Genomic DNA, 13,149 nt, shown 5'->3' with positions numbered 1-13,149 from the left:
CGAAGCACAGGCAATCACAGAGCCCTCACCATAAAATATTATTGTTAACAGTCTTTTGAATACCTCCAGGGATGGTGAGTCAACCACTTCCCTGGGCAGCCTGTTCCGAGCCTTGACAACACTTTCAGTGAAGAAATTTTTCCTAATATCCATCTAATATCCAATCTAAACCTCCCCTGGTGCAACTTGAGGCCATTTCCTTTCATCCTATCACTTGTTACTTGGGAGAAGAGACCAACACCCACCTCACTACAACCTGTGCTCAGGTAGTTGTAGAGTGCTAAGGTCTCCCCTCGCCTCCTTTTCTCCAGACTAAACAACCCAAGTTCCCTCACAGGACTTCTCTAGACCCTTCACCAGCTTCGTTGCTCTTCTCCAAGCATGATCCAGCTCTGTAGAGCCTTTCTACCCTCCTGCAGATCAACACTTTGGCCCAACTTGGGGTCATCTGCAAACTTACTGTGGGTGCACTCGATCCCCTCGTCCAGATCACTGATAAAGAGATTAAACAGAACTGGCCCCAGTCCTGAGCCCTGAGGAACACCACGTGTGACCAGTCCCCAGATGGATTTAACTCCAACCACCACAACAGTACACCTGTGCAATCCATACGTAGCTAGTTTCTCCAAGAGAATGCTGTGGGAAATGGCATCAAAGTCTTTATTAAACAACATCCAGGTAAACAACATCCACAGCTCTTCCCTCCTCCACTAAGCAGGTCACCTTGTCATAGAAGGAGATCAGGTTAGTCAAGCAGGACCTGACTTTCGGAAAATCATGCTGACTGGGTCTTATCACTTGCTTACCCTGTACGTACCATGTGATGGCACTCAAGATGATCTGCTCCATAATCTTCCCTATCACTGAGTCAGACTGACAGGTCTGTAGTTCCCTCGTTCCTCTTTCCAGCCCTTCTTGTAGATGGGCATCATATCTGCTAACCTCCAGTCAATGGGACCTCCCCAGTTAGCCAGAACTTATGATAAATGATTGGAAGTGGCTTGGTGAACACCTCTGCCAGCTCCCTCAGCATCCCTGGGTGGATCTCATCTGGCCCCATAGACTCGTGTGTGTCTAAGTGGTGTAGCAGGTTGCTAACCAGTTCCCCTTGGATTATGGGGGCTTCGTTCTGCTCCCTGTCCCTGTCTTCCAGCTCAGGGGGTTGGGTGCTCTTACTATTAAAGACTGAGGCAAAGAAGGCATTAAGTACCTCAGCGTTTTTCTCATCCTTGGTCACTATATTTCCCCCCACATCCTATAAAGGATAGCGATTCTCCTTACTCCACCTTTTGTTGTTAATGTAACATAAAGAAACACTTTTTCTTGTCTTTTACTGCAATAGCAAGATTAAGTTCTAGTTGGGCTTTGGCTCTTCTAATTTTCTCCCTGTATAACCTCACAACATCCTTGTAGTTCTCCTGAGTGACCTGCCCCTTCTTCCAAAGGTCATAAACTCTCTTTTTTTTCCTGAGTTCCAGCCAAAGCTCTCTGTTCAACCAGGCCAGTCATCTTCCCTGCCAGCTTGTCTTTCAGCACATGGGGACAGCCTGCACCTGCACCTTGAAGATTTCCTTCTTGAAGAATGTCCAGCCTTCCTGGACTCCTTTGCCCTTCAGGACTGACTCCCAAGGAGCTCTGTCAACCAGGCCCCTAAACAGGCCCAAGTCTGACCTCTGGAAGCCCAAGGGAGCAGTTCTGCTGACCCCCCTCCTTACCTGAGAATTGAAAACTCATTTTGTGATTGCTGTGCCCAAGACGGCCTCCAACCATCCCATCACCCACAAAACCTTCTCTGTTCACAAACAACAGGTCCAGTGGACAGCCTTCGCTAGTTGGCTCCCTCGCCAGCTGTGTCAGGAAGGTCTCTTCCCCACACTCCAGGAACCTCCTGGATTATTTCCTCTCTGCTGTATTGTATTTCCAGCAGACATCTGGTAAGTTGAAGTCCCCCATGAGAACAAGGGCTAACAACCATGAGACTTCTCGCAGGTGCTTACAGAATATTTCATCTGTTTCTTTACCCTGGTTGGGTGGTCTATAACAGACTCCCACCATAATATCTGCCTTGTTGGCCTTTCCCCTGATTCCTACCCATAAACACTTGACCCTTTCATCACCATCATCAAGCTCTAGACAGTCAAAACAGTCCCAGCTTCTAGTGCTGGAAGGGGCCTCTTCAACAACCCCACGCACACAAACCTGCTGATTTCAGCATGTCCATGGGCAGATTGCTTCGTTAAACATGAACCTGATCTAAAAGTGACTCCTCTGAGTGAGCATATGAGCTGGGAAGCTCTCTGGAGCCAGCTCTGCCTCCTCTCCCAGCAAACCTCCGAAAGGCGAGAGACCCTCCCAGGACATCCCTCTGCTCAGGGTCTGCTTAATGTCACTACAGGCAAAGGCCCTTTGGAGCACGTGGCCTTAGCTCAGAACAGAGGGACACGTGGGTGCACTCCATAGCTCTGCACACGTCCAGCATGTTTATATCTATAAATAAATACCAGTGTATTTGCACACCAGTCAGTACCAGTGCCGTATCCACCTGCACCCTTGCGACAAATGGTACAACTGCCGGTTTGGGTCATTTACATCGAGTATCTGGTCTCAAGTCATAAAATAAGCCAGATAATGAAGTCTCCTCCAGACATCCATTAAGAGTCTATAACATTAATTTTATGTAAAAATCCAATGTTTCCTCACTGAATTAACATTACAGACCTGCAGCAGACTTTTACATCTGCTCTGGTGGTGGCAAGAGCACTCCAGGCATCCCCCTGGGGAGCAGGGCACGGGGAGAGCAAAGCAAGGCGAGACTGAGCATGGCCCCCCGCTCCCCAGCTTCTGTCCCGTCTCCCCCAGCTGACAGGGGACACCTCCCCTCCAGTTTGGCAGATCTGCACATCCCCTCACACCGTAAAACCCAGGGGACAGCAGCTTTGCAGTAGGCTGACTTATAAAGCAGCATTCACAAGTCACCAGCACCCTTGGAAGATGAAAGCAGGAAATCTCCTGTGCTCAGTTTCCCCTTTGTAAAAGGAGGATAAAAATCAGTTCTTTATAACAACAAGGTTATACTTGTCATTAACCTTGTATCTCCCTGGGGCACCCACAAAGATTATGGTGCAGTAAAGCAGTGCCAACGCAACGCAGCCAGGCTGGTTTGCTGCTGAAAGCATCTTTGGCCCCATCTGGCCAGCCCTCTGCTTACAGGGGACAAATTCTGGGTGCTGCAGCCAGTCCCATCTCCCTTTGCAGAGGAGAAGGAGCTGAGCGAGCAAGGCAGGGGCTGCAGCGCTGCCAAGGCAGTGGGGACGGAGCAGGACAGGGTCACCCACAGGGCCGGCAGCACTCACCCAGGCGGAGTTGGACTGGTTGAGCTGGTTGAGCATGACGATGGAGGTGCAGCCGTAGTCGTACACCAACCGCCAGAAGTCGGTGGTGGTGTTCTGCAGCGGGTGCAGGGTGACGATGAAGGCAGCACTCTTGGTGTAGCTCTGCGGAGAGGGAAGATGAGCACCGTTAAGGACATGGAGGCGGTGCTGAAGCCACTGCTGTCACACCCCCCAAAAACCAATGCAACCAGATGATAAGTGGCACCAAAGCCATCTTCTCCGTGCTTGAGCAGAGTCTCCCTGGCATGGCCTCGATCCCTCCGTGTCCTGGTGCTGGGGAGATGCTATAAAAACAGGTCTAAGTGATCCCTGCCCTTGGTCAGGATGAAAGTGCCTGCTTTCTGCTCTCACAGGGAAGTTATTTTGCCCAAGTAACTAGGGAAGAGATGTCACCTTGGAGCCAAGAACAAGCAGAAGCCATGGCTGCCAGGTGGCCCCAGCCCCCAGCTCTGCACCCTGGCTCCAAATGAAAGCATCACCCCCACCCACAGTGCCCCAACCCCATCGGGAGCAGCAGAGACAACCACCAACCTGGGCTCAATGTTCTTTTGGGGGAGGAAAGGAAACCCCCCAGTGAAAGACACCTAGAGACTGCAAGAAGGAAGGGGCAGGGGGAGAGGGGAAATTACTTCTCGTTCATGCTTTGAACAAGATTTGTCCTCGCAGTCATTCTGACGCCAGCTTGCCAAGGGACTGGGAGCCCACAGCCAAGCTCAACACTGCATCAGACTTTTAAATTAACACACTTTAGCTCAAGCCTCTTCAAATACAGGAACAGAGCAGAAAATGTTCTGTGCCCACAAATTAGCACAGCTTCCCACTAATGGGGAGTCCTCTGGCTGCTGCAAAAGCTCCTCATTTAGCTCACAGAAATGCCTTTATTGAACCTTTCTCCCTGTCCTGCCCACGGGGCAGCAGCGAGTCCCCCAGCGCTCAGTGAGAGCTGTTGGCCCTCGAGGAGGGCGATGAGAGCAGCAGGGCGAGGGAGGTTTCATCAGGTGTCGACCGGGCTTGCCTTGGCACCCGCAGTCCTTTGGCACCAGTGTGAACGACAGCAGCCGGCGCGGAGCACAGAGCGGCTCCGCCAGCCCGCCGCCGGCACCACGCTCAGCACCAGTGATGGACAGCACAGACCAATCTAATCTGACAGATGGACAGACTGATTGAGCAAACCACTTTGGCACTTAAAGAAAAATGAGACTTTTTTTTTTTTCCCCCCCCAAAGAGGGAAATGGGTTTTATCCCTTCAGTGAGAATTTCATCCAAAGGGCTTTTTCTGTCTATAAAAAAAAAATTTATTCTCTGACCCTGTAGCAGAGATTAAGGGAGGCTCAGTGATGTATAAAATTAAAATGGATATGCAAACACCAAGCAAGCTGAAAACAAAGCTCCCATCCCATGGTAGCCAAAGCCTGCAGCCCAATGGGTGCTGCTTCCCAGCCGCCAGCAGCCACCTCTGCTTTACAAACTGCTTTTTGCTGAGAGAGCAAGTACCAGGGCAATGAGATCTGCACAGAGATGCAGTGTGATAAATCACCCATGGGGTAAAAAAAGGCAGGGCTCAGCCTGGCACCAGGGCTCAGCTGCCACCAGGAGGGTTTGGGGAAGGTGCCCGGGGTGTGGTAGGACTCAGCGCTGCCCGTGCAAAGCAGCCCGGCTCATTTCAAGGAGAGAAAAGTGGTTTCGGTGATAAATGACCCATTGCTCAGTGCGGGCATGGAGCCTGCAGCATCCTCCCTGCTCCTCTTTGCGGTCGTCAGCAGGTAGGAAATAGCTTTGCCATCACGGGTGTCCTTTCTGACTGCACCGGGGGATGCACGGTGGCTTTGGGAGTAGTTCAGAGCCTCCTGAATCGCAGCAGGAGGACGGGCAGGAGGGCGCACAGCAGGACGCTGGCAGCACATGGAGGGGGTCAATGCTACCAACTCCTCCCAGAGCTTCCTCTCCCGCCTGTGCTCCATTTTTGCTACAAAATAAGTGAAGATCCTTTGTGCGCAGCTTGCAAGAGCAGGCAAAAAGCTCTTTCAAGATGAGCCGAATGCTGCTACACAAAAGAAGGGGTGAAGGACCCCGCTACGCCAGTCCCTGCCCTGCCTCCCCACACACGCAGCTGCCACGTGCCTTCGTGCCCTTGCGTGAAACGAGGCCGTAAATTCAAACCGAGCGAAATTTTGCTGTGAAAAGTTGCCCACCACAACCCAAAGCGGCCCCTTCCCTCCCTGCAGCACGCTCACATCAGTTAAGGCCGCGTTGATGTAGTTGTTGCTGTCTCCGTCCACGGAGATGAGGAAGGGAAGGCATCGGTCGGGCGGCAGGACGTCCATGCTGCGGTTCCTCTCCCGGTTGCGGGGCAGGAGGGCGATGCTGCACTCCTCCACGTCCAGGTGGGGAGTCACTGAGTTGAGGGTCTGCGGGTACACGTGCTCCCCTTAGCTCCCCTCCTGCTTGCACCGGGGCCAAACCCCCTGCCTGCTGCTCACCAGAACCCACTGGTCCCAGTGGTGCTGGGCACCAGGAGGGTGAGGAGCACGGGGGTGGTGCATGGGGGGAAGCAGAGATTTTGGGGTCGCTCACCTGAAACTCCTCCCGCAGCTGTGAGGAGTTGCTCTGCGGCTCTATCCTCACCATCTCCTTGTAGGTGGGCTTGAACTCGCTGGCAGGGATGCTGGTCTCCCCACACAGGCAGGCTTCCAGGATGGCATCGTGAATGAAGACATACTGCTCCTTTCAGGGGGAGGAAAGGGGAGAGGGATGAGCCTCCACAATGCGCCGGTGACAGCAGCCCTGCGTGTCCCCAGCTGTTCCCGACACCCGCTCACCTCCGTCTGTATCATGTTGATCCTCCGCGAGCACAGGGTCTTCACGCAGTTGTAGATGTCCACGACGCCCTCGCACTCAGCCATGTCCAACATAACATCCAGGACGATGTAGCAGCCAGTTCTCCCCGTGCCGGCACTGGGGATGGAGGAGGAAAACACAATAAACACATTCCCAGTCTGCACGGCATCCACATGCAGCCTGAGATGCTGGTGAGCACAGAGCAAGGTCTGTGTGGGTGAGGGATCGACATACAGTCCCTGTCCAGAAATGGGGGGGCAGCGGGGGTCCAGGCAGGGCTGCCAGGACCTCGCACACCTCTGTAACCACAGCCCAGTCTTGCCTTAAACCACCCTCCCCACCACCCGCCCAAACACACCGCTGCAGCAGCCCAGAGGCTGCGGGTGGAAGGGTGGGAACCCACGTCTAGGTTCATTTTTGCTTTAAGACGGCAAAACACATGGTTTTTGCAACAAAAACCATCAGCCAAGCCATCCGAGTGTCAACAGTCCTGCGGGATCCCATCCCAAAAGGGTGGACGAGGAGGTACAGTACCAAGCCCTGAGACCCCAGCACAGAGGGGGTCTGAATGCCCCCAGGGGAGACCCTTGGGTCAAGGCTGAGCCCAGCAGGACGCCTGGAGCCAGATGACCCAGCCCCAGAGATATCCCAAATCCTGGCATGGCTGGACTCACCGCTAAAGACCTACCGATGCTGCGACCCCCCCGCGACACATCAGGAACAGAACCGCTCCCCCCGCTCCTTTCCTACAAAGTCTTTTCCAGTGAAATACTAATTTCTGGGGCTGATGAATCACTCGTCGTGATTATCAGTGATTACAGGCTACGGGCACTAATCACACTCGCTGTTGCCGGTGAATGAATACTGATGAGGCAATTGACAGGGAGAAATCAAATAAAAAAATCCCTCCCACTCATCAGCTCCTCCTTGTTTGCCCAGCGGAGGAAGAGCCATTAACCCGTCGCATGGGGACGCCTGCTCAGGGGACAGAAAGCTCCTGCTCAGAGGTGCCACTGGTCTCCTCCCGGCTCCAGCGTCCCAGTGGCTGAGCCCTGTGGGGACAGCGCTGCCAGTACCCCGGCAATGGGGCTGTCCTGCTGCCCCCGCCAACATCCTGATGTTGCCACCAGCAGCGGCTGAGCCACCTGTCCCCCCGTGCCACCCTCACCCACGGGGACAGAGCTGTGGCATCAGTAACGGGTGCTGGGGCAGCCCCCAAAACGTGCTGCTCCCTCCTTGTCCCCCTGGAACACTGGCAGCCCCCCCAATCCGGGCTGCCACCAGCTCAGTGATGACATTTTACAGTTGGATGCTGTTGCAGAGGGACATCCAACCCCACACTGTCAGCCCCAGCACCTTCCCTGCCTCAGCCTTGTTACAAACCCCATTTATGCTGAATATTTTAGCATCACTCTGAGCACCCACTTAAGACACAGCATGCTCCCCCCAGGGCCATCCACAGCCCCCCCAGACCTCATCCCAGAGGGGGATGCCCCCCCACCCCGCCCCTTCCCCAGCCAGCTCTGCCCCACGGCCACGCACGTACCTGCAGTGGATGACGATGGGGCCGGCGTCGGGCGGCGTGGACGCCTTCACCCTGCGGATGAAGGCCAGCAGCCCCGTGGCGTGGTAGGGGACACCGTGCTCGGGCCACGACATGAAGTGGAACTGCTTCACCTCGTGTCGGGCTGAGTAGCCCCGCTGCAAGGGAAGGGGAGATGGAGTGAGGGTGCATGGCGAGGGCAAAGCCACCCAAACACCTGATTTTCTTGGGAATCTATGATTTTGCCAGCTTAGCAGACAGACAGACTGACCACACAGCAGTCAGCTGCTTCAGCAGCCCCACAGCTGCAAGAGGGTTAAAAACCAGGCGAGGAGGAAGCAGCAGCAGCCACGGGTCTCATTCCATGAGCATCTTTGCTACTTGCCCTATAACTAGACAATAATTTCACATTTCTGTAGATTAAGGGGTGAATCACACCAGCTCCATCCCCAGGTATCATGCTGGAGAACAGCAGCCACAAAACCCGCGCTCCTGTCCAGAGGAGAAAAATCATCCTTCACCCTCATCACAATTACACAGTGCTCACACAGAAATTAAAGTCACTGCTGAAACCAAAGCAGGGCTGAGCCGCTCACCCCTCAGCACAGAGCCAAGGAAAAGGCAAAGGAAGAAGCTACCAGCATCCCCAGGGTTCAGAAGTTACACCTCAACTGGGGGTGAAAGCCCCGTGTTGGGGTAAATAAATAGGGTGTTGTTAAATGCCAATCTAGCGATGGTTAGAGATGCCCAAGGCGGTCGGTTCTCTGCCTGCGAGGGCAGGGTTGGGCAGGTCACGGCTGGCAGGAGCAGGCCCGTACCCTCTCGAGAGCGAAGGTGCGGACGGCGTACTCGGCCAATGTCTCCGACTTCACCAGGGTGATCTTGATGTCCCCGTACATTTCGGAGTCATCCGGCCAGTATTTGGAGCATTTCACCTGCAAGGAGAGGATGGGACGGGGTTTTGGCTCTGCAGAGGAGGCTTCTGGCAGAGCCGGAGCCCCGAGGGAGAGGGATGGGATGGGGTCCTTACCCGGCCCACCTCCACCAGCTTGGTTATCATCACGATGCTGGAACAGTGCTCCTGCCACACCATGCGCCAGAAGTCGTACACCATCTCCTGCTTGGGCCCTGCGGGACGGAGGAAAGGCCACGGGGGATGGACGGGCAGCGCCACAATGCCACTGTGTTTCCCCTCCTGCAGCACTAACCCCCCTACAGCATTTTAAGCACCCTTTTCCCCCAGGGCTGTGGGGTGCCATGGGGCAGCAGGAGAAGTGGGAGCTGCTCCACACTGCGACCACCCCATTTGGCCCCAAACTGGCCCACTCCCTCCCTTTCTTGCCCACACAAGGTTAAATCCTGGGGACAAAACTTGGCTGCTAAACCAGGAGCTGCCAAACCACGGGCTGAGGGGGTGGGGGGAGGAGGCAACTCACCTTGTGTGGCTATGAAGTGGTTGGACCTGTGGTAGCCCTGCAAAGGAAGCAGAGACATCAGTCCCAAGTGAGGGGGACACACTGGGGTACAGCCCTGTAAAACATTTCCCAGCCACCCAAGCGGTGGCAACTGCCCACAGCTGCCAGGCCATGCTCAGGTCACCGGTGTGGTGCTACCCACGGCTGCAGGAGGAGGAGGAGGAGGTTCAGCAGCCACCCTGCACCCAGCGCACCCTGTCCTGGGAGGGCGCATGTGCCACATCCCACAAAAAGCTCATGTAACCCCCAACCCTTATCCCTGTCTGCACCAAAATCCCCAGCAGCACCCCGTGGGCATCCCAGGGTCCACCAGCTCGACCTCAGCTCCTGCTGCCACCAGCACACCCACCGAGTGTGGCAACACCGCCACGCGAGCTCCATTAATGACACCCCATCCTGCCGCAGCCACACGGCGCTGAGCAACGGCCCCACTCCCCTCCTTCACCCCAGCTGCTTACTGGGGCCATTCCAAGTCTTAACAGGGATGTGCCAGCCCAAAGAGCAAGTCCCAGCAAGGCCACTGCCAAAAGGACCAGGGACCCACTGTCCCACTCCTCGGCCATGGGTCCAGCAGAGTTCAACCACGTCACAGGTGTGGAGGTGATGGCAGCTTCTCCATCCACCACAGGTCATTTTATTGGGGATTTCTGTGGGCTGAATTCAACCCCTCCTCTGAGCACACGGGCCCTGCTCCCCATCACCCCGGGAAGAACATGCCACAGAGATCTCACCCTCCCCTTGCCTGGACTGTACCCCAAGTTTATCCACACATTTTCCCAGCCTGCCTCTCCCAGATGCTATTTAATGCCACGCTGACCAGTACAACACCTGGGAGGGGACAGGAGCAGAGAGAAGGGAGGAGAGGGAAACCATCTACTTACTTCTCGGTTAATCCGAATCTTAACGATCCCGTGGGGACACAAATTTGAGAGAAAAAGATCAGAGACAGAGCCATTAGTGAGGCACAGCTGAAGAGACAGGTTAGAGCACCGGCCCCAGAGCGGGTCATGGAGAGCCACAGGGGAGAAAGGACACATGGGGACAGGGGACAGGCATGGGGATGCTGCTTGGGCACAGGGAACCTGTCACGGTGGCATCAGACCACTGCCAGATGACATCCTCTGGAAAGGAGGGATGAGTGGGACTTGCTGCTGCTTCCAGGAGATGCTCGAGCCCTGCGCCCAACAGAGCCTCCCTGCACCTCCCCTGGTCTTGGCATCGCTGGAGGGAACAGGGGACAGCACTCTCGGGGGACACCCAGGCCGAGCTCTGCACTGACAGGATCAGGGGGTATCCCTGTGTGAGCCCCCGGCTGCTCCTTTGGCCCCCTCAACCTCTGCACCCTCCGCCCAGGGAAGAGGGAGATCCATGGCCACAAGAGCAGGTGAGGGGAGAAGAGAGGATGGAAAAGGGGAGAAGAAAGGAGATAGAGCGGAGCAGAGAAGGGAGAGACACGGCAAGCAGAAATTGCTGATGAACATAAACCAGGCAGGATCTTCATGGTGTGTCTCTGGGCCACACGGTTCAGCCTGTCCTGGCCTGTCTCAGCTCCTCCAAATGCTGCTGGTTCTTTGGGGACAGACCCTGACAGCCCACAGGAAGCTCCTGTCCCAGCCCAGAGCCCTCACGGAGAGAGGCACCAGCCCCACTTACATCGATGTAGTTAGCGTTGATGTAATCGGAGTTGGGGTCGCCCAGCAGCGGGTGCAGCTTCACTCGGTGACGGTCGTCTGGAGAGCAAGGGGAGAAGGGACCATCAGCACCCAGGGGGAGAAGCACAGGGACAGCGCGTCACCCCGCCGGGTCCCAGGGCACCGTTTGCAACCGTTTTGCACCAGAAATCTGCAAAACGCAGGCAGGTGGGACGTATTCAGGAGCAATAAATATAAGCTGGTGGAGGTCTTTCCGAAGATGGTGTGTTAGATGAGCAGGGTCAGGGGGGAGCAGTTGCCAGCCCAGTTATCTCCCTGAGCTCTGCCCAGCCCTGTCCCACCCTCCAGCACCCTGCTGTCCAACCCGCCACGGCACCAGGATGGCCAGAGCCCAGACAATGGAGTGCTCTGCCCCACTTTCAGTGTCCCCCTGGGGCCCTGGACAGGGCTGGAGTGGAAGGGACGAAGCAGCAGAGCAAAGCGTGTGGGAGGTGGAGAGCACCAGGCCTGGTGTCTCCATCCCTGCAGGAACGTCACCGGAGATGCAGCCAGGAGCAAGGTGGCCGTGCCACGCTGACTGGAGAGAGCTGGTGAGGAGCATCCCTCTCTCTGGTGGGGTCAAGTCCTTCCCCAGTCTTCTGCCCCAAAAACTCATCATTTAACCCCTTTGTTTCATCCTGCACATCCACACCAGAAGCTCCCTAGGGCAGGGCTGCAGTTTCTCCTAAGTCCATACTAGAAAATACACTCCAGGTTATCTGGGGCCTTCCAGCACCACCCAGAATATCACAGTGACATCATCACCACCCCGAGATGTCCCATCCTCAAGAGTTACCCAGCTCCAGCCCTCCTGTTTGCTCCAGTGTCTGATGCCCAGCAGGAGCTGTCAGGCTGGGACCCCTGCGCTGAGCAAGGACCTTTCTGCTGCCTTTGACCAACCAATCCCCAACGGTTTATTCCTTGCCAGGGACCGCACAACTACCAAAAAAAGCCCCCAAAGCCCTCTAGAAGCTTTTCAAGCTGTTCAGGATGTCTAAGCCTTTGCTAAAGGCACTCACATGTCGACACATGATCCTGTCTCCCTTTGGTCTTGTCTTTCTTCTTCGAAGCATCCCAGCCTTCAAAGAAACTCTGTAAGGAGAGGGTGGCCATCACGACCTGAGGGCAGGACTGTGGGGTCCCCCCCAGCCCCACAACCTCCCTGGGGAGCGGAGCAGACAGGGTGATCCCTCCACCCCAACACCCGGGTCCTGCAGCCCCAGCCCCAGCTCCATAGCATCCTCCGCCAGCTATACACTTCTGTTGCATCCACAAAATGCCCCATTTTCCAGCAAATTATAGACTGCCTGTTTTTTAACTTGGGTTGGTTGTGGTTTTTTTCTAAACCTCCCCAGTCCCTTTCTCTCCTCAGCATAGAATAGGTTTGTGTGTAATAACAGTAACATTCATAGATTGGCATAAGAGGAGGAAAGTGGAAGGAAATTACATGTTTTCTCCCCTCCCATAATATCTGAGTGCTTTCAAATGACTAGTTGCAAGAACATACAGCAGCTTTTCAAGGAGCACTAATGATTATAGCAAGCCCTGGTTTGTCCAATACATGAAAGGGGGGGAAAAAAAGCTCCTGCACTTGAAACAACTAAGCATTAAACAGTAATTTCACTGGGAAATTTCAATCGCCAGACCTGTGGGACACCGAGGAGTCGAGAAATCAACCCTGCTGGGTGCGCTGCGGCAGAGGCACACGGAATAGCGTGCTCCGTTACAAGCGCTCCGGCCCCGCGAGGAGGGATGGGCACGATGCGGCCAACAACCCTTGGTGGGGACTTCCCTCCCCCTGGGATCACTCTCTCTCGCATCCTCTCCCTGGGGTCTCTCCACAGTCTTGGGAGCTGACAAACTGCAGAGGATTTAGGCTATGTCCGTGCTTATCACAGGACAGACGCGTTGGAGAGCAGAACATGACGTGGTGGTACCCAGGAGGACCCGAGGAAGGGAGAAGCATCCCCAGCCCCTGCGGGAGAGGCGGGATGACGCACTGCGGATGGGAGAGGTGCGGGCTGGCTGACAGAGCTGGTTTGGCTCATCACAGGGACCTGTTCAAGCTGACAATTAAATCCTAAGCTGCCAGGACCAGAGATTTGATCCAGACCCAGGGACACCCCACATACTGTTAATGCCTGCCCACACTGCTGTGAGCTCCAGCTCCTGCTGCCCAGAGCACTGCAGCTCCAGGTCTGGAGCATCCT

The 13,149-nt window shown here is 55.3% G+C and overlaps 1 protein-coding gene across 4 annotated transcripts in view; it reads right to left on the bottom strand.

Moving 5' to 3' along the window:
* Window positions 1–13,149, bottom strand: part of PTPRU (protein tyrosine phosphatase receptor type U) — a 76,423-nt gene that overhangs the window by 16,143 nt on the left and 47,131 nt on the right. For 2 of the 4 annotated variants that reach the window (XM_074850697.1, XM_074850699.1), the window contains 11 exons: window positions 11,959–12,031; window positions 10,902–10,978; window positions 10,130–10,147; window positions 9,210–9,246; window positions 8,804–8,901; window positions 8,592–8,708; window positions 7,777–7,931; window positions 6,212–6,347; window positions 5,967–6,116; window positions 5,627–5,800; window positions 3,354–3,494 (listed from right to left, as the gene is read on the bottom strand). In XM_074850697.1, the coding sequence (XP_074706798.1) occupies window positions 3,354–3,494; window positions 5,627–5,800; window positions 5,967–6,116; window positions 6,212–6,347; window positions 7,777–7,931; window positions 8,592–8,708; window positions 8,804–8,901; window positions 9,210–9,246; window positions 10,130–10,147; window positions 10,902–10,978; window positions 11,959–12,031 (1,176 nt within the window). The remainder of the gene's footprint in view (window positions 1–3,353; window positions 3,495–5,626; window positions 5,801–5,966; window positions 6,117–6,211; window positions 6,348–7,776; window positions 7,932–8,591; window positions 8,709–8,803; window positions 8,902–9,209; window positions 9,247–10,129; window positions 10,148–10,901; window positions 10,979–11,958; window positions 12,032–13,149) is intronic. The other 2 variants (XM_074850698.1, XM_074850700.1) reach the window with 1 other exon arrangement.

The sequence above is a fragment of the Strix aluco genome, chromosome 26 (genome assembly GCF_031877795.1).
Source record: "Strix aluco isolate bStrAlu1 chromosome 26, bStrAlu1.hap1, whole genome shotgun sequence".
Taxonomy (NCBI): Eukaryota; Metazoa; Chordata; class Aves; order Strigiformes; family Strigidae; genus Strix; species Strix aluco.
Note: the sequence above shows the minus strand (reverse complement) of the source record. Positions and strands in the feature narration are given on the sequence as shown.